Genomic DNA, 23143 nt, shown 5'->3' with positions numbered 1-23143 from the left:
CATCCAGCGTTCTTTCGGAACGCACATTCAGTGCTGCTGGAGGTTTTGTAACCGATCACAGGGCACGCCTGTCCACCGACTCCGTCGAACGACTGACCTTCATAAAAATGAATCAGTCTTAGATCATCACCAGCTACCAAGCACCTGATGCTGATGTAACCGAATCATTTTTTTTGAAATGTCAGATCCCTTCAAGACTGCCTATGCTGATGCTGAGTGACTATCCTGTTATGCTGAGTGACTATCCTCTTCCTTCTCAATGATCATGCTGATAGCTTGTAAGAATATTTTTGGTTCTGGGCGCCGCCACCAGTGGCTAAGGCCCAAATTTTCAGCCCCTGTTTTGACAGGGGCGTGTAATTATAATTTTTGATGCAATATTTTGCAAGGAGGGTTCGTTGCTGCACTCAACTAGAGTATTTGTGAGGGGTTGCAGTGTTGTGGCACCAGCACCAGTGCCTAAGGCCCAATTTTTCAGCCCCTGTTTAACAGGGACATGTAATTACAATTTTTGATGCAATATTTTGCAGGAGGGCTCATTCCTGCGCCCACCAATTACAATTCTTGATCTAATATTTCACAGCAGGGCCCATTTCTCCGCCCACCAAGAGTAACTGTGAGGACTTACAGTGTTGTGGCACCAGCACCACCACCACCACCACCAAAGGCCCGATTTTTCTGCCCCTGTTCAACAGGTGCATGTAATTACAATTCTTGATCAAATATTTCACAGCAGGGCCCGTTCCAGCTCTCACCAAGAGTAACTGTGAGGACTTACAGTGTTGTGGCAACACCACCACCACCACCAAAAGGCCCAATTTTTCTGCCCCTGTTCAACAGGTGCATGTAATTACAATTCTTGATCTAATATTTCACAGCAGTGACACCGGCGGACACCTCTGAGGTAGGGGAGGGGGGGCGCACCGCTATGGGAATTTGTAAGGGGGGCTCTGCCAGGGACACCTGATGTGAGGGGGGGCTCTGCCAGGGACACTTGATGTAAGGGGGGCTCTGCCAGGGACACCTGATGTGAGGGGGGCTCTGCCAGGGACACCTGATGTAAGGGGGGGCTCTGCCAGGGACACCTGATGTGAGGGGGGGCTCTGCCAGGGACACCTGATGTGAGGGGGGGCTCTGCCAGGGACACCTGATGTGAGGGGGGGCTCTGCCAGGGACATCTGATGTGAGGGGGCTCTGCCAGGGACACCTGATGTGAGGGGGGCCCTGCCAGGGACACCTGATGTGAGGGGGGGCTCTGCCGGGGACACCTGATGTGAGGGGGGCTCTGCCGGGGACACCTGATGTGAGGGGGGGCTCCGCCGGGGACACCTGATGTGAGGGGGGGCTCCGCCGAGGACACCTGATGTGAGGGGGGGCTCTGCCGGGGACACCTGATGTGAGGGGGGCTCTGCCGGGGACACCTGATGTGAGGGGGGGCTCTGCCGGGGACACCTGATGTGAGGGGGGGCTCTGCCGGGGACACCTGATGTGAGGGGGGGCTCTGCCGGGGACACCCGATGTGAGGGGGGGCTCTGCCGGGGACACCCGATGTGAGGGGGGGCTCTGCCAGGGACACCTGATGTGAGGGGGGGCTCTGCCAGGGACACCCGATGTGAGGGGGGCTCTGCCAGGGACACCCGATGTGAGGGGGGCTCTGCCAGGGACACCTGATGTGAGGGGGGGCTCTGCCAGGGACACCTGATGTGAGGGGGGCTCTGCCAGGGACACCTGATGTGAGGGGGGCTCTGCCAGGGACACCCGATGTGAGGGGGGGCTCTGCCAGGGACACCTGATGTGAGGGGGGCTCTGCCAGGGACACCCGATGTGAGGGGGGCTCCGCTGGGGACTCCTGGTGTGAGGGGGGCTCCGCTGGGGACATCTGATATAAGGGGGGCTTTGCTGGGGACACCTGATGCAAGGACGGACTCTGCTGGGACATCTGACGCAAGGACGGACGGCTGGTGGCAGGCGACGTGGCTAGTGACACACTCGGGGCTCCCACTGATTCTGCATTATGGTGAGTTGAATGATTTCATTTTATATTACAATGTAATAATAGAAATAATGCACTTCAATCATCCTGACACCATAACAACCATGGTGCCGGGATGATTGAAGTGCTAACACCAGGTATTTGGAGTATCTTTATCTGCTGATTGTTAAACTTTCTAGAATACACATATTTTTATTGTGTAGGATCTGGGGCTGCTGTCCCGTCATTTCCCTCTCCCCCTCTCCCCCTTTCCCTCTCCCCCTCTCCATCCCTCATTCATCTCAGACTCTAACCACACCCTCTTGAGCCACGCCTATTTAAGCCATGCCCACTATGACGCGTAAACTACACCCATTTTTCCCCGCGGCACGCTCTGCGCGCCGCACTTCTATATTTTTCCTTAGACACGCCTACAAACGAATGCCCCCGCCCCCTAATTATTGAACGGCTCCGCCTACAGCTACAAAAGTGTCCCACATTTTTTTTTTTCAATGTTGGCAACTATGCCACCACCACCGCCTAAGGCCCAATTTTTATGCCCCTGTTTAACAGGGGCGTGTAATTACAATTCTTGATCGAATATTTCACAGCAGAGCCCGTTCCTGCGCCCACCAAGAGTAACTGTGAGGGCTTACAGTGTTCTGGTACCACCAACACCTAAGACCCAATTTTCCACAGAGTGTATAGGGCAAGCCGTATAGCTGTTTCCAGGCGGGCCCCTATTTTCAAATATCCGACTTACAAACAACTCCTACTTATAAACGGAGGGAGACAACAGGAAGGGAAATTCTCTCCTGTAAGAGTTAATATGGGAAAATGCTTTATTACCAATCTTGTTTCTCTAATAACCCAAAATTTTCAAAATTCAATTGTCATTGGGACAGAAACTGAGGTGAAATCTTCTGAACAGGGGCACAGACAGCAAAAAAAAAAGTTACAGGGGTGATAACCCTTCCCTATGTTATCCAAAAAGCTTAAAAATAGATTTTTGGGCTGGAGCTATACTTAAAAAATGTACCTGTCCCAAATTACAAACAGATTCAACTTAAGAACAAACCTACAGTCCCTATCTTGTTTATAACCCGGGGACCGCCTGTATACTGCTGGAACCGGGAAGTGAAGCCGCAACGCTTCACTTCCTGATTCCCTCACCTAGGATGGCGGCGGCAGCTGCTGAGAACCGAGCTGGTTCTCGGCGTCCCCTGCCGACATCGCTGGACCCTGAGACAGGTAAGTGGCCATGTATTAAAAGTCAGCAGTTGCAGTATTTGTAGCTGCTGGCTTTTAATATTTTTTTTTTTTTGCCGATGTGGGTGAACCCCCGCTTTAACGGGGTTTGCGTGTTTGCACAAATTTTTGTTCTGTTCTCATGTTCTGCCGCGAACCGAACTGGGGGGTGTTCGGCTCATCCCTCGTCATCAACCCTGTCCTCAGGGCCCACTAACAGGCCAGGTTTTATGTATTACCTTGGGGAGATGCAGACTAGAATACTGAAATCGTTGAGCAGTAAATGATATCACCTGTGATGTATTTCAGTTATCTTGCAAACCTGGCCTGATAGTGGGACCTGAGGACAGGGTTCATGACCACTGGCATAAATGATCTGTATTTTAATCCTTCACCTCTCTTATCCTCCAAATCTGCAAATTAACCCCCTCAACTCCACCTTCCTACTGCATGTGACCTGTACATTAATGATGCACTATTACTGCCGTGTTTTAACTACCTCATTATCATCATGTTCATTTCCAAAAAATTGTGGCAAAAAAAAAAAAATCACCTTGGCGTGACAACTTTCTAAATAGGGGTTACTTGGGGAGGGGGGTCATGCTGTCCTAGCATTTTATTTGACATGTTTTTATAATAGAATGTAAGAGAAATAGTTTGTATTCAAAAGTTTTTTACCCAGTGGTTATCAAATGCATCTCAAAAAAATTATTTGAAATTTATTCAGGTACATGATGGAGTAAATGTCAGTCAAACTATCACAGCACTGAAAAATGGCCTGGTAATGAAAGGATATTACAGACTGGTACTCAGGTGGTTAATGTCATTGTAGAGGGGAGTACCTGGAAGCAGAAAGGTGAAGTCCAGTGCTGACTTATCTCGGGGGATAGGGATAGTTGTCCTAACCTAATCATTCATTGTTGCCCAACTCAGTACTATGAAGAACAGACAGTCATAAGAACACCACCCAGCTGGATAAGGCAGCATCTCATATCTTTGGGCATCTTTAGTAAATGGTGATATCTAATAAAAATTAGACACGTGCAATTTTTCAAAATTCGGTATATTTGTTAATTCGGAAACATCCGAATTAACGAAAGACTGTTTCACTAATTTTTTCGAAAACAAATTTCTAAAAGAACGAAAATTTGAAAGAACGAAAATCCGAAAATTCAAGAGAACGTAAGTCCAAAAATTTGAAAGAAGGAAAATCTGAAAGTTGGAGAATCGAAAAGAACGAAATTCGAAAGAAAGAAAATAAAAATGAAAATCAGAAAGAACAAAAAACATTTGGATAATTTCTATTAAAATTAAAATATTAAGTTTATTAACCATTATTATAGTTTTTTTTATTATGATTATGTATTAATAATAAATAATCATAATAATAAAAACTATAATAGTTATAAACTACTAAATTATAGGTTTTGGAATTTCCTTTCAAATTTGGCTGTTAGTGAACGTAACGTATACAAATTTATCCGAAATTACGAATTATCCCAAGTAACGAATGCCGAATAATTTGTAACATTGGATAAATTCATATTTGTTACGTTCACTAACAGCCAAATTTTAAAGGAAATTCCAATACCTATAATTTAATAGTTTAAAACTATTATTATTATTAATAAATAATAATAAAACTATAATAATGGTAATAAACGTAATATTTTAATTATAATTGAAATTATCCGAATGTTTTTTTGCTCTTTCAGATTTTCAGATTTTCGTTCTTATTTTCGGATTTTTGTTCTTTCTGATTTTCAGATTTTCGTTCTTTTGAATTTTCGTTTTTCGTTCTTTAGAATTTTTGGATTTTCGAATTTCAGATTTTTGTTCTAATTATTCCAATTTCTCAAAATAACGAATACTGCATCTAAACAAATGGAAGGTAACAAATTTGAATTCTTCCGAAGTTACGAATTTATTTGCAATAACGAATATCGATCTCAACGAATGATCCGATAAACAAAAAACGAACAAAACAAAAACGAAAAAAAAAAAAGAGATTTTTGGGCAGTGCACATAATTAATAAAAATATGACACTCACCTGTACAAATATTATAGATATTCTGGTATCCTTCCCTGCATTCACATGTATATGATCCAATTGTGTTCTTACAATCACCATAAGGGTCACAGATTTGGGGATTTTCTTTACATTCGTTAATGTCTGTAGGGATAACAACAGATGACAGGATATACATATGAAAGCTGTCATTGCAGACTTGCCTCTCAGAAAGCAATAAAGATGTACTGGAACACAGTGGTGTATCCTTAGGTCTCATGCACATGGGCGTATGAATTTAACCCCTTCACGCCGACCGTACGCAAATATGCAGCCTCAACTTGAAGGGGTTGTACCGGGTAATGCATGTAGCTGCACGCATCACACCGGTACCATTTTTTAGAGCCGACGGTTGGCTTTCTTGGGATAACAAACAATGCGGCTAGCAGCCGCTCGGCTGTTATCCCAAGGAGGCCTGAGCGACCAACGGGCATGTCCCCCGGCTGGTCGGAGCCCCGAACGACGCCGGAATCGGCTTTGATCGGGTCTCGGATTTCGTAAGCCAGAAGCGATGTCATGACATCACGTCCAGTTTACAAAAGACCTAAAGGCACCAAATTTTAAAAAATTACAGCATTCAGAACTGCCAAACTTGGCGTTTTGAATGCTTTTAAGTACAAAAGGAGGTCACTGCCTATTACTGTCACAAGGGATGTTTACATTCCTTCGGACATAAATAAAAATGATCAGAATTATTTTTTTTAAGAGACAGTGTAAAAATAAAAAAAAATCAATAAAATAAAAATTTAAAGCACCTCGTCCCTCCCTGCTCATGCGCAGATGCGAACGCATACGTAAGACGGACCCGCAAATGTACACTGTGTTCAAACCACACATGTAAGGTATCGATCGTTAGCACAAGAGCAATAATTCTAGCACAAGATCTCCTCTGTACCTCTAAACTGGTAACCTGTAGATATTTTTAAAGCATCGCCCATGGTGATTTTTAAGTGCCGTAGTTTGTCGCCTTTCCACAAGTGTGTGCAATTTCAAAGCATGAAATGCTAGTTATCAATTTACTCGGCGTAACATCATCTTTCACATTATACAAAAAAAATGGGCTAACTTGACTGTTTAGTTTTTTAAAATTCATGAAATTGTCAATATTCCCAAAAAATTGCATTTGAAAGACCGCTGTGCAAATACCGTGTGACATAAAATATTGCAATGATTGCCATTTTATTCTCTAGAGTCTCTGCTAAAAAAAATATATATATATATATATATATATATATATATATATATAAAATGTTTGGGTGTTTTCTAACAGAGAATACGGATTTTATCTTGTAAGCAACAAATGTCAGGAAAAGGCTTAGGCAGGAGGGGGTTAAGCTGCATTTTTTCTGCCAGAACTTAGCAGAAAAAATGCCTTCAATGTCACATCTTTAACAGCATTTATATGCTTTATGCTCATGTAGCACGGACCCCCGTAGGAGCTGCTGAAATAAATTGGGTTGTTGCCGTCACCCCTTACCTGTAGTTTCACCACATCAGGAACTTAGAGTCTATATTGGGCCTTGCGCCCACCAATGTATGCACCAGTCACTTTATTCTGTTTCCAATGCTTTATTGCAAAACTTGAAAGGAAGTAGTAGTGAAGAGGTAGGAAGGGAGTTGCAGGAGAATTCAAATACCTTTTGCAGATCACTAAAAAATTTAAGATCTTGGCGACTTATGCACCTTCAGTCCAAAGATCTTTGCCCACCCGGATAGGTTTCTCTCTCTCTGACCTAGCAGCCGGAATGGCACACGGACAAAAAGTCTCTGCCACAGACTTTGGAAAAATAAAATAGCTGTACGATCCTCTGCCACAGGATGTAGTAATGGTTGTACAATCCTCTGCCACAGGACGTAATAGTTTTTGATGAACAGCAACACAGTACCAGAACCTTTAACCACTTGAGCCCTGGACCATTATGCTGCCTAAGGACCAGAGGTCTTTTTCCAATTTGGCACTGCGTCACTTTAACTGCTAATTGCGCGGTCATGCAATGCTGTACCTAAACAAAATTTGCGTCCTTTTCTTCCCACAAATAGAGCTTTCTTTTGATGGTATTTGATCACCTCTGCAGTTTTTATTTTTTGCGCTATAAACGGAAAAAGACCGAAAATTTTGAAAAAAAATGATATTTTCTACTTTTTGTTATAAAAAAAATCCAATAAACTAAATTTTAGTCATACATTTAGGCCAAAATGTATTCGGCCACATGTCTTTGGTAAAAAAAATGTCAATAAGCATATATTTATTGGTTTGCGCAAAAGTTATAGCGTCTACAAACTAGGGTACATTTTCTGTAATTTACACAGCTTTTAGTTTATGACTGCCTATGTCATTTCTTGAGGTGCTAAAATGGCAGGGCAGTACAAACCCCCCCCAAATTACCCCATTTTGGAAAGTAGAAACCCCAAGGAAATTGCTGAGAGGCATGTTGAACCCATTGATAATTTATTTTTTTTGTCCCAAGTGATTGAATAATGACAAAAAAAAAAAAAATATTTACAAAAAGTTGTCACTAAATGATATATTGCTCACACAGGCCATGGGCCTATGTGGAATTGCACCCCAAAATACATTCAGCTGCTTCTCCTGAGTATGGGGATACCACATGTGTGGGACTTTTTGGGAGCTTAGCCGCGTACGGGGCCCCGAAAACCAAGCACCGCCTTCAGGATTTCTAAGGGTGTAAATTTTTGATTTCACTCTTCACTGCCTATCACAGTTTCAGAGGCCATGGAATGCCCAGGTGGCACAAAACCCCCCCCCAAATGACCCTATTTTGGAAAGTAGACACCCCAAGCTATTTGCTGAGAGGCATATTGAGTCCATAGAATATTTTATATTTTGACACAAGTTGCGGGAAAGTGACACTTTTTTTTTTTTTTTTTTTTTTTGCACAAAGTTGTCACTAAATGATATATTGCTCACACAGGGCATGGGCATATGTGGAATTGCACCCCAAAATACATTTAGCTGCTTCTCCTGAGTATGGGGATACCACATGTGTGGGACTTTTTGGGAGCCTAGCCGCGTACGGGGCCCCGAAAACCAAGCACCGCCTTCAGGATTTCCAAGGGTGAAAATTTTTGATTTCACTCTTCACTGCCTATCACAGTTTCGGAGGCCATGGAATGCCCAGGTGGCACAAACCCCCCCCCCAAATGACCCCATTTTGGAAAGTAGACACCCCAAGCTATTTGCTGAGAGGCATGGTGAGTATTTTGCAGCTCTCATTTGTTTTTGAAAATGAAGAAAGACAAGAAAAAACTTTTTTTTTTCTTTTTTCAATTTTCAAAACTTTGTGACAAAAAGTGAGGTCTGCAAAATACTCACTATACCTCTCAGCAAATAGCTTTGGGTGTCTACTTTCCAAAATGGGGTCATTTGGGGGGGTTTTTTGCCACCTGGGCTTTCCATGGCCTCCGAAACTGTGATAGGCAGTGAAGAGTGAAATCAAAAATTCACGCCCTTAGAAAGCCTGAAGGCGGTGCTTGGTTTTCGGGGTCCCGTACGCGGCTAGGCTCCCAAAAAGTCTCACACATGTGGTATCCCCGTACTCAGGAGAAGCAGCAGAATGTATTTTGGGGTGTAATTTCACATATTCCCATGGCATGTTTGAGCAATATATCATTTAGTGACAACTTTGTGCAAAAAAAAAAAAAAAATTTGTCTCTTTCCCGCAACTTGTGTCGCAATATAAAATATTCCATGGACTCGACATGCCTCTCAGCAAATAGCTTGGGGTGTCTACTTTCCAAAATGGGGTCATTTGGGGGGGTTTTGAACTGTCCTGGCATTTTATGCACAACATTTAGAAGCTTATGTCACACATCACCAACTCTTCTAACCACTTGAAGACAAAGCCCTTTCTGACACTCATTGTTTACATGAAAAAGTTATTTTTTTTTGCAAAAAAATTACTTTGAACCCCCAAATATTATATATTTTTTTAAAGCAAATGCCCTACAGATTAAAATGGTGGGTGTTTCATTTTTTTTTTTTCACACAGTATTTGCGCAGCGATTTTTCAAACGCATTTTTGGGGGAAAAAACACACTTTTTTAAATTTTAATGCACTAAAACACACTATATTGCCCAAATGTTTGATGAAATAAAAAAGATGATCTTAGGCCGAGTACATGGATACCAAACATGACATGCTTTAAAATTGCGCACAAACGTGCAGTGGCAACAAAATAAATGCATTTTTAAAAGCCTTTAAAAGCCTTTACAGGTTACCACTTTAGATTTACAGAGGAGGTCTACTGCAAAAATTACTGCCCTCGATCTGACCTTCGCGGCGATACCTCACATGCATGGTGCAATTGCTGTTTACGTTTGACGACAGACCGCCGTTTGCGTTTGCCTTAGCGCGAGAGCAGGGGGCGACAGGGGTGCTTTTTTTTTTTTTTTTTTTTTTTCTTTATTATTTTTTTGCTTTTTTATCTTATTTTTAAACTGTTCCTTTCATTTTTTTTTTTTTTTAATCATTTTTATTGTTATCTCGGGGAATGCAAATATCCCCTATGATAGCAATAGGTAGTGACAGGTTCTCTTTTTTGAAAAAATTGGGGTCTATTAGACCCTAGATCTCTCCTCTGCCCTCAAAGCATCTGATGACACCAAGATCGGTGTGATAAAATGCTTCCCCAATTTCCCAATGGCTCTATTTACATCCGGCGAAATCTAAGTCATAAAATGATCGTAGCTTCCGGTTTCTTAGGCCATAGAGATGTTTGGAGCCACTCTAGTCTCTGATCAGCTCTATGGTCAGCTGGCTGAATCACCGGCTGCATTCTCAGGTTCCCTGTTGAGACAGGAGAGCCAGAGAAAAACACGGAAGACGGTGTGGGGGGGGGGGGCATTCCCTCCCACGCCTTGTAAAAGCAGTCTAGAGGCTAATTAGCCACTAGGATTGCTTTTACATGAAAGCCGACCGCTGGCTGAAAAGAATGATACCAAGATGATACCTAAACCTGCAGGCATCATTCTGGTATAACCATTCAAAGTCGTGAATGGCGTACCTGAAGACAAAAAAATGGTTAACAATGGTTAACAATAAAGCACAGTAAACAGTAAAGTATAAATAATTACATACCTGAAAAACAAACATGTTAAAACATAATAACAATAACAATAACAATAAAACATTGCAGAATAGAATACAGTAAAAAAAGAGCAGAACAATAGAGAGAGAGAATAGAGAGAGAGAACAATAAAACGACAACTATTTTTTTTTATTTTATATATATATATATTTTTTTTTACACTTTTTTTGTAACTAACTTTTATAACTGTAACCGGTTCCAGGTTCGGGTCTCTCAAAATGCGATGGCATCTTGGGAGACCCTGTGAAAGTGTGCCTAGTCTGTGGAATGCTGTACCCTACGCTAATACTCAACTAGTGCATGGTAGCGTTCAAAACATTCACCAATGCAAAGACCAGGATTGTCAGGACAGGAGGGACAATAATAGCGGGTGTCACGCCTATATCCGCGCTTGCTGCAGACACGACATCTTTTTGGGGGGGTTCGTTGGGTAGGGGTACTCGGGAGGACATAAAAATGCCTCTCATGCAGCCGACTGCATTTGGTTGGGGATGTGAATGGGGGAAGTACGGGCGCTGCAGAAGCGGTGTGTTCCCAATTAGGATTGGCGAATGCAGCAGGAAGGGCACTATGGGCATGACGGGCCTGTGTTTGTCTTTTTGGTGGCAGCGGGACACTACTTGTGCTTGCCACCTCACCAGCTTGAACTGCACTTATGGGACTCGCCACGTCACCAAGTGTTACTGCAGCGCTGGTTTGACTACGACCGGGGTGTACTAGGCCGCTGGTGCTTGCCAGTTCAATAAAAAGCTTCCAAAAAAACTGTTAGCGATCGCAGGGATCAGGCCTGACTCTGCAAACGCTGCAGTTATGCGTTTAGTGTTTTGTAAGTGACAGTGATCGATCGATACTGCACTTGGGTGGGCTGGGCTGGGCCGGGCGGAGGGGCAAAACGCAGGTGCTAGCAGGTATCTGGGCTGATCCCGCTAACACTGCGTTTTTGGGAACCCTAAACTGCTGGGGACGCTAGTATAGATCTGATCGGACCAGATATTGATCCGTTCAGATACTATACCACTAAGGGAGGTGTATGGTACGTGCGTGGGTGTCAGTGGTACTGGCGCTAATCTGGCGCAGCCTGGGGCTGGTGCTTGCCAGCTCACCAAAATGCTACCAAAAAAACTGTTAGCGATCGCAGGGATCAGGCCTGACTCTGCGAACGCTGCAGTTATGCGTTTAGTGTTTTGTAAGTGACAGTGATCGATCGATACTGCACTTGGGTGGGCCGGGCGGAGGGACAAAACGCAGGTGCTAGCAGGTATCTGGGCTGATCCCACTAACACTGCGTTTCTGGGAACCCTAAACTGCTGGGGACGCTAGTATAGATCTGATCAGATCAGATATTGATCCGTTCAGATACTATACCACTAAGGGAGGCGTATGCTGCGTGCGTGGGTGTTAGCGGTACTGGCGCTAATCTGACACTGCCTGGGGCGACGCATATCACCGCCGGGCGACCGGGGGGCTAAACCTTTATTCGGTAATAAACGGCGGGTGCCCTGACACTATAAAAAATAAACAAACTAACCAGCGTCACCCGTAACAGTTATACGGTGATCAGTGGTGAAAGGGTTAACTAGGGGGCAATCAAGGGGTTAAAACATTTATTAGATAGTATATGGGGGTCCCTGTCGCTATAAAACGCTGACGGCGAACCTAAATATTTACCTCACTAACTAGCGTCACCAGCGACACTAATACAGCGATCAGAAAAATGATCGCTTAGTGACACTGGTGACAGGGGGTGATCAAGGGGTTAAAACTTTATTAGGGGGGGTTAGGGGGGTATCCTAGACCTACAGGGGGGTAATACTAACTGTCCCAACACTGTAACTGTCACAAACTGACACCAATGCAGTAATCAGAATAAAAAAAAAAAAAACTGCTGGTGTCAGTTTGTGACGGGGGGGGGGGGGGTGATTGGGGGGGGATCGGGGGGGGGATCGGGGTGTTTAGTGTGCCTGGCATGTTCTACTGTGTGTGTGTAGTTTTGTGCACTCACTCACTTGTCTTCTCTCCTCGGGCCGGAACGGAAATTACTGAGCCGAGGAGACATGACATCATTTCCTTTGCTGCTGTTTAGCATACAGCAGCAAAGGAATGTTCTCATTGGCCGGCGGCGATCGCGAGGGGGGGGCCACGAACGGATGGCCTCCCCCTCATCTCCGATCGCTGTGGGAGAAAAGACGACCGCCTCGGGCACCGGGGGGGGTCCGATCGGACCCCCCACCCGCGGAAGGCAAATCACGTACATGTACGTGATTTTGCCTGTCCGTGCCACCTTGCCGACGTAAATCGGCGTGAGGCGGTCGTCAAGTGGTTAAGCCGATCCGGCAGTACTGTGAGGTAGGTTAGGTTGCATCCTCCAATTGAGTCACCAGGCCCTTCTTGAGATACCAGCATGCCACTCCGTCCTCTTCAAGATGAGTCCTCCCCTGGATCTTCTCAATTGCTTGGCTTCTTCCCGCAGGACAGACAGCACAGGACCAGCTCTAAACCAACGGGTCCCAGACGACCTCTGGGCCTACTTATAGTAATGTAGCCTCAGGCCAGCATGGTCCCGAGACAGAAAGGAAGCTGTCACATACCTTTAGGCCAGGAGGGCCAGGCGGTAAAAGAGAACCAAAAATGGCGTCTGCCCCTTAAGTACTCTTTCCCAGAATGCACAGTGGTGGACCACCTCTGCTGAGTTATTTCTGAGAAAGAAGAGCACTCAATACACTTCAGCCTGTTGCTTTTCAACACTGGCCTGTGGTGACAATGACACCTACAGACAACAATGTGGAACTACACGCAATACAGGCAATGCTGGAACAGAAGCTAATTTAGCCACAGATTAAATCTGAACTATATACAGAACAGATAACCCCCTAAATTTACATACAAGCGCCTGATCAACAGGAGCAGGGCGCTACACTCATTTACAGGCATAGGGTGTTTATAAGAGTATGAACATAAACTCATTCTATTAGATAAAATATTAATTTATTCTAGCCACTAATAAATTCACATGCATACTAGCACGTTATGTGATGTGCATGCGCTTAATTATGCTCATATGCTTCTCTCTAAGAGCAGCTTTAAAGGTCCATGCACAATGGCTTAAAAAAAAAAAAAAAAACAGTTACCGTGCCAGAATATGCTGTATAAAAAATACTCATATTTAGCAATTTTGTGCTAGTTTTCAGCAGCTTCTAGCAGCATTTAGGAGCATTAGGTTTTATAGGCGTTTTTACAACAAAACATTAGGAAGAAAAAAAAAAGCTGGGTGTTGGCATTTAGGTCTCATGCACACTGGACATTATTAAAAAGCCATGACTGCTGAGGCGCAATGGGCTTAGGTCTCAATTAACGTAAGTCAATGGGATCAAGTCCCCCACTACCCTTGCCCTTTACCCCATTAGATAAGACACATACAACCATTGGGTTGGAAAGGGCAAGGCCACAGCTTTATTAAATTCCAACACATAACATGTGAACATATTCACATGTTGCCCGTCACAGTCGTACTGTGAGTACTTAAACAAAAGAGGGAAATGGGGCCTGTCCTTACCATAAGTGCTGGATAGACAGCCTACTTCCAATTTTCCATCAAGGGTATAGCCCATTACTGCAACTTTAACTGCTGGCAAGGTCAAGAAAACCGCCAACCGCCCGTCAGTTAATAACTGACGAGCGCCCCACCGCAGCCAGTACCTGTTCCACACCTCGCTGCAGGCCAAGGTTGAAATTGTCCAACCCAATGTCATTAAGGTGAACGCCATCCGACCTTAACAGATCATCATTAGTACCCTCCAGATCCTTGTGATGGATGACGAACCCAACGATTTGCCGAACAAACTTGGCGACCTGGGCATTAACTTTTCAACGGAAGCTTTCTAGCGGGGGACCAGGTATTTCCCTGGCCCACAGCCAGCGAGGCGCGATTTCCGACCATATAAGCACCAAATTGGTATAAACTGCATAGCATTGAGCAATGTCCTACTTGATAGCCGAGATTAAGTCCACAGACCGTGTATAACCCACATCATTCCCTCCAGCGTGAAGAATCAAAATGATGGGGCTAGACACGTGGGACTGAAGGCATAAACACTCTGGAAGTACTTGGGGCCAGCATAAACCAAAAAGCCCAAGCCAGCGTATCCTGGCGTGATCATAGGCAAAACCCAAATTCTTCCTGTGGCTCCGAACTGCCGCCCTACGAGTGGCTCAGTAAATGAAGGAAACTCCCACGATCCAGACCATAGCCGGGTAACGATCTGAAATTTAAAATAACAGGTGTAGGTGAAAATACATAGAAAAAAAAAAACGGGACGATTCCCACCTGCCCGAACGCTGGAGTGCCATGTCAGCGAAACCCATACCGAAGCCGCAGTGGCAGCGCTGATTTGAAAGGGATGGGTTGCAAAGTCACGCGAAAGGAGGCCAAGTTTTTGTTTTGTTTTTTTTTTTTTTTTTTTTTTGAGGCAGCGACGAAAAAACCTGCAAAAATTGGAAAATGCTAAGAGAGGAGGAATTGGCATGGACAAAGAAGCTAGGGGACCAGGGGCTTGAGGACAGGAAGGGGGAGGCCAAACAAACAGGGTAGAAGGGGCCCCCGCAAGGGTACAAAACGACCCTTCCGCCCATGCCAAAGCTGTTGGTTTTTTGACGTGTGCAAAAGAACCTACACCCAGCGCTCTGAAAGAAGAGGGATGCTGCCCGCCGAGGACGCTTTTTTTGATGTCCTCCCACCCAAGGAGCTGAAACCAGAAAGACAAACAGACATAGCCGACGAAACCGAGGAACGGGAATAACCTTTTGTAGTAAATAAGCAAGGTAAGAAAATAAAGCCACGCGTCGTTCCTGTAAAGACGAGAAGGAAAAACTCACCGCCTGACACCTGGACCCATTCGACCCACACGCGACAGTACGACGCCCACGTCCGAGGGGACAGCGATGCCCAGAGGAGGTTTAGCAAACATCGGAAACGAGGTTCCACAAGTAGGCTGGACAGGGCAGGCCCTCCAGGGAAGTCGACAGGGCGAGGGCGCAGGAACAATCGAGCTGTGAACGAGAGAGAGGATCGGCAATATCATTAGCTGTTCCAGGGACATGCCTAGCTCTAAAGCGAACGTTAAACTGAAGGCACTTTAAAACCAAAAACCTCAGCAACGACACAACCAGAGGGGATCTGGCAGACTGTTGATTGACCACCTGCACCAAGCTCATGTTATCGGACCAAAAAAACCATCTGATGATTGCGCAATTGCTCGCCCCACAGCTCGATGGCGACAATAATTGGAAAGAGCTCCAGCAGTGTGAGGTTGCGCACAAGATCCATGCGGGCCCATGAGGCCGGCCAACTTTCAGCAGACCAATCCCCTTGGAAAAAGGCACCGAAAACCACAGGAGCCTGCCGCATCAGTGTATAGCTCCAGCTGCGAGTTTGGTACTTCCTCCAGCAACCAACGTGACTGGCCATTTTAGGACTAGAGAAAGGATAGCCACGAGCTGTTGGCACTCACTGTTTTCAGCTGGGCCCACGAAGAGGAAGTCATCCAAACAGTGTAACACGGAATGCAAACCAGCCACCTGGACAACTACCCATTCAAGGAAACTACTGAAGAGTTCAAGGAAATAACAAGCAATGGCACAACCCATTGGAAGGCACATGTCAAAAAATAGCCTCCCCGTAATTAGCATCCCAGCAGATGGAAGCATTCCGGGTGGACCGGGAGGAGGCGGAAGGCGGGCTCAATGTCCGCCATGACTAGCAAGGCCGAAGGGCCAGCTGCCCTGATCAGGTGAAGCGCCTTGTCAAACGAGGCATAGTGGACCCTGGATTCTTCCTTATCGATGCTGTCGTTAACCAAGGAGCCAGAAAGATAGGACATGTGATGCATAAGGCGGAATTTTTCCCTCAGCCCTTTTGGGGACCACACCAAGGGGGGGGAACCCTCAGGTTGTGGAAAGGGGAGATCAATCGGGCCCGCCATGCGCCCCAAATCCATTTCCTTCTGGAGTTTCTCGGCCACCATGGACTCAAATTAAATGGCCATTTTCAAATTAGGTGCCATGATCGGCACATCCAATGGAGTGAAGGGAATCCAAAAACCACGGCCAAACCGTCCCTCAAGATCAAGGCCTCTCTATGAAAAGGGGGGGGGGACCGGTCTAGCCAGGGAAGCATCTCTGACACGATCAGCCCCTGACCAGAAAAGCGGTCGATTTCCCTTTCGTAAGCACCGGCTGGGTGAGCGCCCCCGCAAAGAGAGCACTGGTGCTTCAAACGGAACGCGGTGTACCACTTGCAGTGGCTCTTATTGAACAGCCAGCATAGACCCCTTTTTTCTTTTCTTTTTTTTGGGGGGGTGGGGGCGGCAGCCGACGCTCTGGGAGAGAACTACCTGGGGGCTATAACACAAGAAGAGCCCATAATTGCATTGGCCAGGAACCGAACCCAGGCATACCGCGTGGCAGGCAAGAATTCTAACACTGAACCACCAATGCTGCATCCGGATTTGTTGATCGTCTCACGGTCGGGAGGGACTAACGCGAGGAACTCCATAAATACGCGACACCAGCTTCTATTCTAGACGTCTTCCGACAGGAAGAATGCCTTCGTCCGACACACACGATACAACAGCATCACTAAACCTACCCGAAATCGAATCACAATCATACTCACTGAGTCGCGGATGTGCAGCTGAAGAAGGGCGACCAACAGCGGGTCCAGGAGGAACACCTGGTGCAGGATCATGCGCGGGATGAGCCGGCCGGGGGCCATGACGTCCCTCACCTTGAGGAATGTTGATGGCTGGAGAGGCAGGAGGTTGCTGGCGGAAGGAGAGGTCCAGTGACGGTGGTCCAGCCACCGACCCTGAAGGGCCCAGGGGCCTAGGCCGGCAGCATCTGGCACCAGATGGAGGTCTCGCAGCGGGTGCCGCCCACATCCCGGATGTGGCGTGTGCATCACCTGCCCTGCTGAGCGCAGGGGGATGGAGCCAAGTAGCGGGCAGGGGCAAGGTCGCAGCGGCAGGCCTCCAACGGGAATCTCCCACCCTGCCGGGTGCAGGGAGATGGCGAGGCTGTGGCATCGGACATCTGGTAGGAAGCTCCCACCCAGCTGGGCGCAGGGAGCTGCTGGAAGTCAGAGGTCAGTGATGAGGGGGATGGAGCAGGCGACCGCCAGCTTTCACCCTCCCAGACGGGCGCAGGGAGATGTGGGAAGGCAGGGGTCCGAGGCATGGTCATCCCTGCCATCCCCCACCCAGCCGGGTGCAGGGGGATGTGGGAAGGCAGGTGTCAGCGGCAAGGGGTGAGCGGCATGCACCGCCCTGACAACCCCAACCCAGCCGGGTGCAAGGGGATGAGGGGGGCAGGGGGTGAGTGGCATGTACATCTCTGCCATCTCACACCCAGCTGGGTGCAGGGGAATGTGGGGGGGTGCAGTGGCATGTATATCTCTGCCATCCCCCACCTAGCCGGGTGCAGGGTGATGTGGGGGGGGGTGCAGTGGTATGTACATCTCTGCCATCCCCCACCCAGCTGGGTGCAGGGGGATGTGGATGTACAGATGACACATCAGGAGCAGTGTGGACTGGCGTGCCCAGCATCTGGTGCCTCAGGACGATCTCCATGCGGCCCCCCACCCCCCCGCTCCGCCAGGTGCCGGCGGAGCGCGGGGGGGACCAGTGACAGAAATTGAGTAGTGAGGAGAGGCGGGGAGCTCCGCGGCTCCCGCCTGAGCCGCCAAGCTGGTGCTCGTGGGGGCCAGGGGGGGGCGATGACAGCCGGATGGCTCAGGGGTTCGGGAGCGGGCCCGACCTGAAGTGTGAACAAGGGGAAGGGGGGCGGACAGGAGCGGGGAGCCGGAACCCATAGCAACAGGAGATCCGATGGCACATGGGGGTGGCAGGAGAGTAGGAAGACCCAGAGCTCATGTTAGAAAGCGGACGGAGGCCCCGCTAGTGGAGGTGAAAGTGGAGAAGGGGGGGATCTCAGGGGTGAGGAGGGAGAACAGAGTCGCCTGACCTTGGAGAGCCAGCTCGTGGACCCTGGGCAACAGGAGATCAGTGTCCATGGCAGTGGTGCAGGGTCCACAGCATCTCTTCCAAACGACTCTTCCGAAAGACCCAGAATTCCCTGGGGCACACGTTCCCTGAGCTCAGGCCCATCCCATCCCAACTGTCCCAACCAATCATTCCCCTTGTCATGCACCTAGCCATGCCCCCATCAGTCAAGGCTCTCTTTCCCTAGGGGGCTCAGTAGCGTTAGCTGTGGAAAGCTGTAGCTGTAGAATGAGTTTTTCAGCATTTTTGCAGTAGTGTTTTTTAGCTTTTTTTAACAAAATCCCACAAAAGCTTATGGCTCAAAAATGCTGGTATATGTCAAAATGACGTGTTTTTCAGCGTTTTATGGCGTTTTTAAGCTTTTTTAAGAGATAGAGCAGTTTTACAGCTGAAAAACACCCCTCAAAACCCACTAGTTCTGTTTTTTTCCAGCCAGAAAACTCCCCTGCCAAAAACTGCTGATAACAGCCTATGTGTGCATGGACACATAGGAGAACATGTTGGGAAGTTTATTGGCTGCAGAAAAAAATGTCTGAAGCCAAAAACAGTGGCTGTAAAAATGTCCAGTGTGCATGAGGCCTTATGAGCATTTAAGAATGTCTAGGAGAGTTTAGTAGTGTTTAGGAGCTAAATGTGAAAAAATTTACCATTTTAGGAAAATCATTGCAAAAAAGTTGGGACAGGGCCATGTTTAGCATGGTGTAGCATCCCTTCTTTTAACAACACTCTGTAAATGTCTGAGAAATGAGGAGACCAGTTTTAGGAGAGGAGTGTTGTCCCATTCTTGCCTGATATAGAATTCTAACTGCTCAACAGTCCTGGGTCTTCTTTGTCAAATTTTTCATTTCAAGAGGCGCCAAATACTTTCAGTTGGTGAAAGGTCTGGACTGTAGGTAGGCCATTTAGGCACCTGGACTCTTCTACTGTAAAGCCATGCTGTTGTCATAGATGCAGTATTCAGTTTAGCATTGTCCTGCTGAAATATGTAAGGCCTTCATCCAAAAAAGTCATCGTCTGTATGGGTGCATATGCTGCACTAAAACCTGAATATATCTTTCAGCACGATGGTGGTTTTCTAGATGTATTAGCTGTCCATTCCATGTGCACTAATGCATCCCAATGCCATCAAAGATGCAGGCTTTTGAACTGAGTGCTGATAATGATCTGGAAGATCCCTCTCCTCTCAGCTCCCATAGTTGCCAAAAAGAATGTTTTCCACTTTGCAACAGACCATTTTAAATGAGCTCTGGCCCAGAAAAGATTGTGGCTCTCCTGGATCATGTTCAGATATGGCTTCTGGTTTGATTGATAGAGCTTTACCTTGCATTTTTGGATGGCACAGTGAACTATGTTCACAGACAGTGATTTTTAGAAGGATTCCTGAGCCCACGCACTGATGTCCATCACAGAATCCTACAGGTTTTTAATGCAGTGTCATTTGTGGCTGTGCCATCTAATGCCGCGTACACACGAGCGGACTTTCTATCCTACTTGGTCCGGCACACTTTCCGACGGACTTTGTCCGCCAGGTGCGCCGGACTTTAAAACGAACGGACTTGCCCACACACGCCGGGATTTTCCGGCGGGCTAAGTCCGCCCGTCTTTCCGACGGACTTTCGCCGGAGTTCCGGCGGACTTTCAGAATGAACGGACTTGCCCACACACGGACAAGTCCGTTCATTTTGAACGTGACTCAGGTGCGACGGGACTAGAGAAGGATGTCAATCTTGCCGCTTTTATCGGCGAGATTGACACCTTGCTAGCCCCGTCGCGGGGCATACCAGGCCCTTAGGTCTGGTATGGATTATAAAGGGGAACCCCGCTACGCCGAAAAAACGGCGTGGGGTCCCCCTAAAATCCATACCAGACCCCGATCCGAGCACGCAGCCTGGCCGGTCAGGAAAGGGGGTGGGGACGAGCGAGCGCCCCCCCCCTCCTGAACCGTACCAGGCCGCATGCCCTCAACATGGGGGGTGGGTGCTTTGGGGGAGGGGGGCGCCCTGCGCCCCCCCCCCCCAAAGCACCTTGTCCCCATGTTGATGAGGACAAGGGCCTCTTCCCGACAACCCTGGCCGTTGGTTGTCGGGGTCTGCGGGCGGGGGCTTATCGGAATCTGGGAGCCCCCTTTAATAAGGGGGCCCCCAGATCCCGGCCCCCCACCCTATGTAAATGAGTATGGGGTACATGGTACCCCTACCCATTTACCTAGGAAAAAAGTGTAAGTAATAAAACACACTACACAGGTTTTTAAAATATTTTATTAAACAGCTCCGGGGGGGGGGTCTTCTTCCGGCTTCGGGGGTCCCTCCGCTTCATCTTCTCCCGGCGTCCGGTTGGTTCTTCTCCGCTCTCCGGCCTCTTCTCCCGGTGTCGCAGGTCTTCGGCCGGCCCCTCCGCTCTCTTCATGTAGCTCTATTGCGAGCGGAGGTCCGGACTTCTGGGCTTCTTGGCTTCTTGGCTTCTCTTCTCTTCTCTTCCCCCAGATGTTGACACGACGCTCTCTCCGGCTGGACTGGTCTCTGAGGGCTGCGTTGTGACTTATATAGGCGGAGACCCCGCCCCCATATGATGTCACAGTCCCTGGGCATGCTGGGACTGTGACGTTTTAGGGGGCGTGGTCGGGGGGCGTGGTCGACCACGCCCCCTAAAACGTCACAGTCCCAGCATGCCCAGGGACTGTGACATCATATGGGGGCGGGGTCTCCGCCTATATAAGTCACAACGCAGCCCTCAGAGACCAGTCCAGCCGGAGAGAGCGTCGTGTCAACATCTGGGGGAAGAGAAGAGAAGCCAAGCCAAGCCAAGAAGCCAAGAAGCCAAGAAGCCAAGAAGCCAAGAAGCCCAGAAGTCCGGACCTCCGCTCGCAATAGAGCTACATGAAGAGAGCGGAGGGGCCGGCCGAAGACCTGCGACACCGGGAGAAGAGGCCGGAGAGCGGAGAAGAACCAACCGGACGCCGGGAGAAGATGAAGCGGAGGGACCCCCGAAGCCGGAAGAAGACCCCCGAAGCCGGAGGAAGATCCCCCCCCGGAGCTGTTTAATAAAATATTTTAAAAACCTGTGTAGTGTGTTTTATTACTTACACTTTTTTCCTAGGTAAATGGGTAGGGGTACCATGTACCCCATACTCATTTACATAGGGTGGGGGGCCGGGATCTGGGGGCCCCCTTATTAAAGGGGGCTCCCAGATTCCGATAAGCCCCCGCCCGCAGACCCCGACAACCAACGGCCAGGGTTGTCGGGAAGAGGCCCTTGTCCTCATCAACATGGGGACAAGGTGCTTTGGGGGGGGGGGCGCAGGGCGCCCCCCTCCCCCAAAGCACCCACCCCCCATGTTGAGGGCATGCGGCCTGGTACGGTTCAGGAGGGGGGGGGGCGCTCGCTCGTCCCCACCCCCTTTCCTGACCGGCCAGGCTGCGTGCTCGGATCGGGGTCTGGTATGGATTTTAGGGGGACCCCACGCCGTTTTTTCGGCGTAGCGGGGTTCCCCTTTATAATCCATACCAGACCTAAGGGCCTGGTATGCCCCGCGCTCGCCGCAATAGGAAGATTTGTTTTTCCTATTGCAGCGAGCGCGAGATGCAATACCATCCCCTCGTGTCGTATTTGGTCCGTCGGACCAGCCTACACACGAGCGGGCTTTCCGTCGGACCAGCACACACACGAGCGGACTTTCCGCCCGAAACTGAGTCCGACGGAAAGATTTCAAACATGTTTAAAATCTAGGTCCGGCGGGCTTTTGGGAAGAAGTCCGCCGGAAAAGTCCGCCGCCGCCCACACATGGGCGGATTGTCCGGCACACTCTGGTCCGCCGGACCAAGTATGCCGGAAAGTCCGACCGTGTGTACGCGGCATAAGGCACTGATCACAGGCATCCAATATTGTGTTTTGACCTTGCCCCTTGTGCACAGAAATTTCTCCAGATTCTCAGAATCTTTTGATGATATTATGTGCTGTGGATGATGATATATTTAAAGTCTTTGCAATTTTACATTGAGGATCATTATTTTGAAATTGAAAATTGTTAGATGCAGCTTTTCACAGATTGGTGAACCTCCGCCCATCTGTACTTCTAATGCCACATACATGCGACCGGTCTTTCCATCAGACCAAAGTCTGACGGTTTTTCCGACGGAGTCCCGACGGACTTCCGCTGAAATGGACTTGCCTACACACGATCACAGCAAAGTCTGAACGTTTAGAACGTGATGACGTACGATGGGACTAGAAAAAGGAAGTTCAATAGCCAGTAGCCAATAGATGCCCTTGCGTTGTTCTTGGTCCGTCGTACTAGCATACAGATGAGCGGTTTTCCCGATAGGAACTGAGTCCGTCAGAAAGATTTGAAACTATTCTATTTCTAGGTCCGACGGAATGTTCGGAAAAAAAGGTCCGATGAAACCTACACACGATCGGAATGTCCGACGGAATGGTTCCGTCAGACCTTTTCTGCCGGAAAGTACGCACCATAAGAAACTCTGACTCTAATGCCGCGTACACACGGTCGGACTTTTCGTCTACAAAAGTCCAACGGACGCTGACGGACTAAAGGTGGCTGGTAATCCGATCGTGTGTGGGCTTCTCCGGACTTTCAACGGACTTTTTTAGCCTCAAATCCGACGGACTTTAGATTTGAAGCATGCTTCAAATCTTTACGTCGTAAGTACGACGGACCCCGAAGTCCGCTCGTC

The 23143-nt window shown here is 47.9% G+C and overlaps 1 protein-coding gene across 1 annotated transcript in view; it reads right to left on the bottom strand.

The window, feature by feature from the left end:
* Positions 1-23143, bottom strand: part of LOC141133220 (adhesion G protein-coupled receptor E3-like) — a 247337-nt gene that overhangs the window by 205732 nt on the left and 18462 nt on the right. The window contains exon 2 of the mRNA XM_073622459.1: positions 5272-5394. Coding sequence (XP_073478560.1) covers positions 5272-5394 — 123 coding nt within the window. The remainder of the gene's footprint in view (positions 1-5271; positions 5395-23143) is intronic.

Source organism: Aquarana catesbeiana, linkage group LG03 (assembly GCF_042186555.1).
Source record: "Aquarana catesbeiana isolate 2022-GZ linkage group LG03, ASM4218655v1, whole genome shotgun sequence".
NCBI classification, from domain to species: domain Eukaryota; kingdom Metazoa; phylum Chordata; class Amphibia; order Anura; family Ranidae; genus Aquarana; species Aquarana catesbeiana.
The sequence above is the reverse complement of the archived record's forward strand: the minus strand, read 5'-3'. Positions and strand labels throughout refer to the sequence as shown.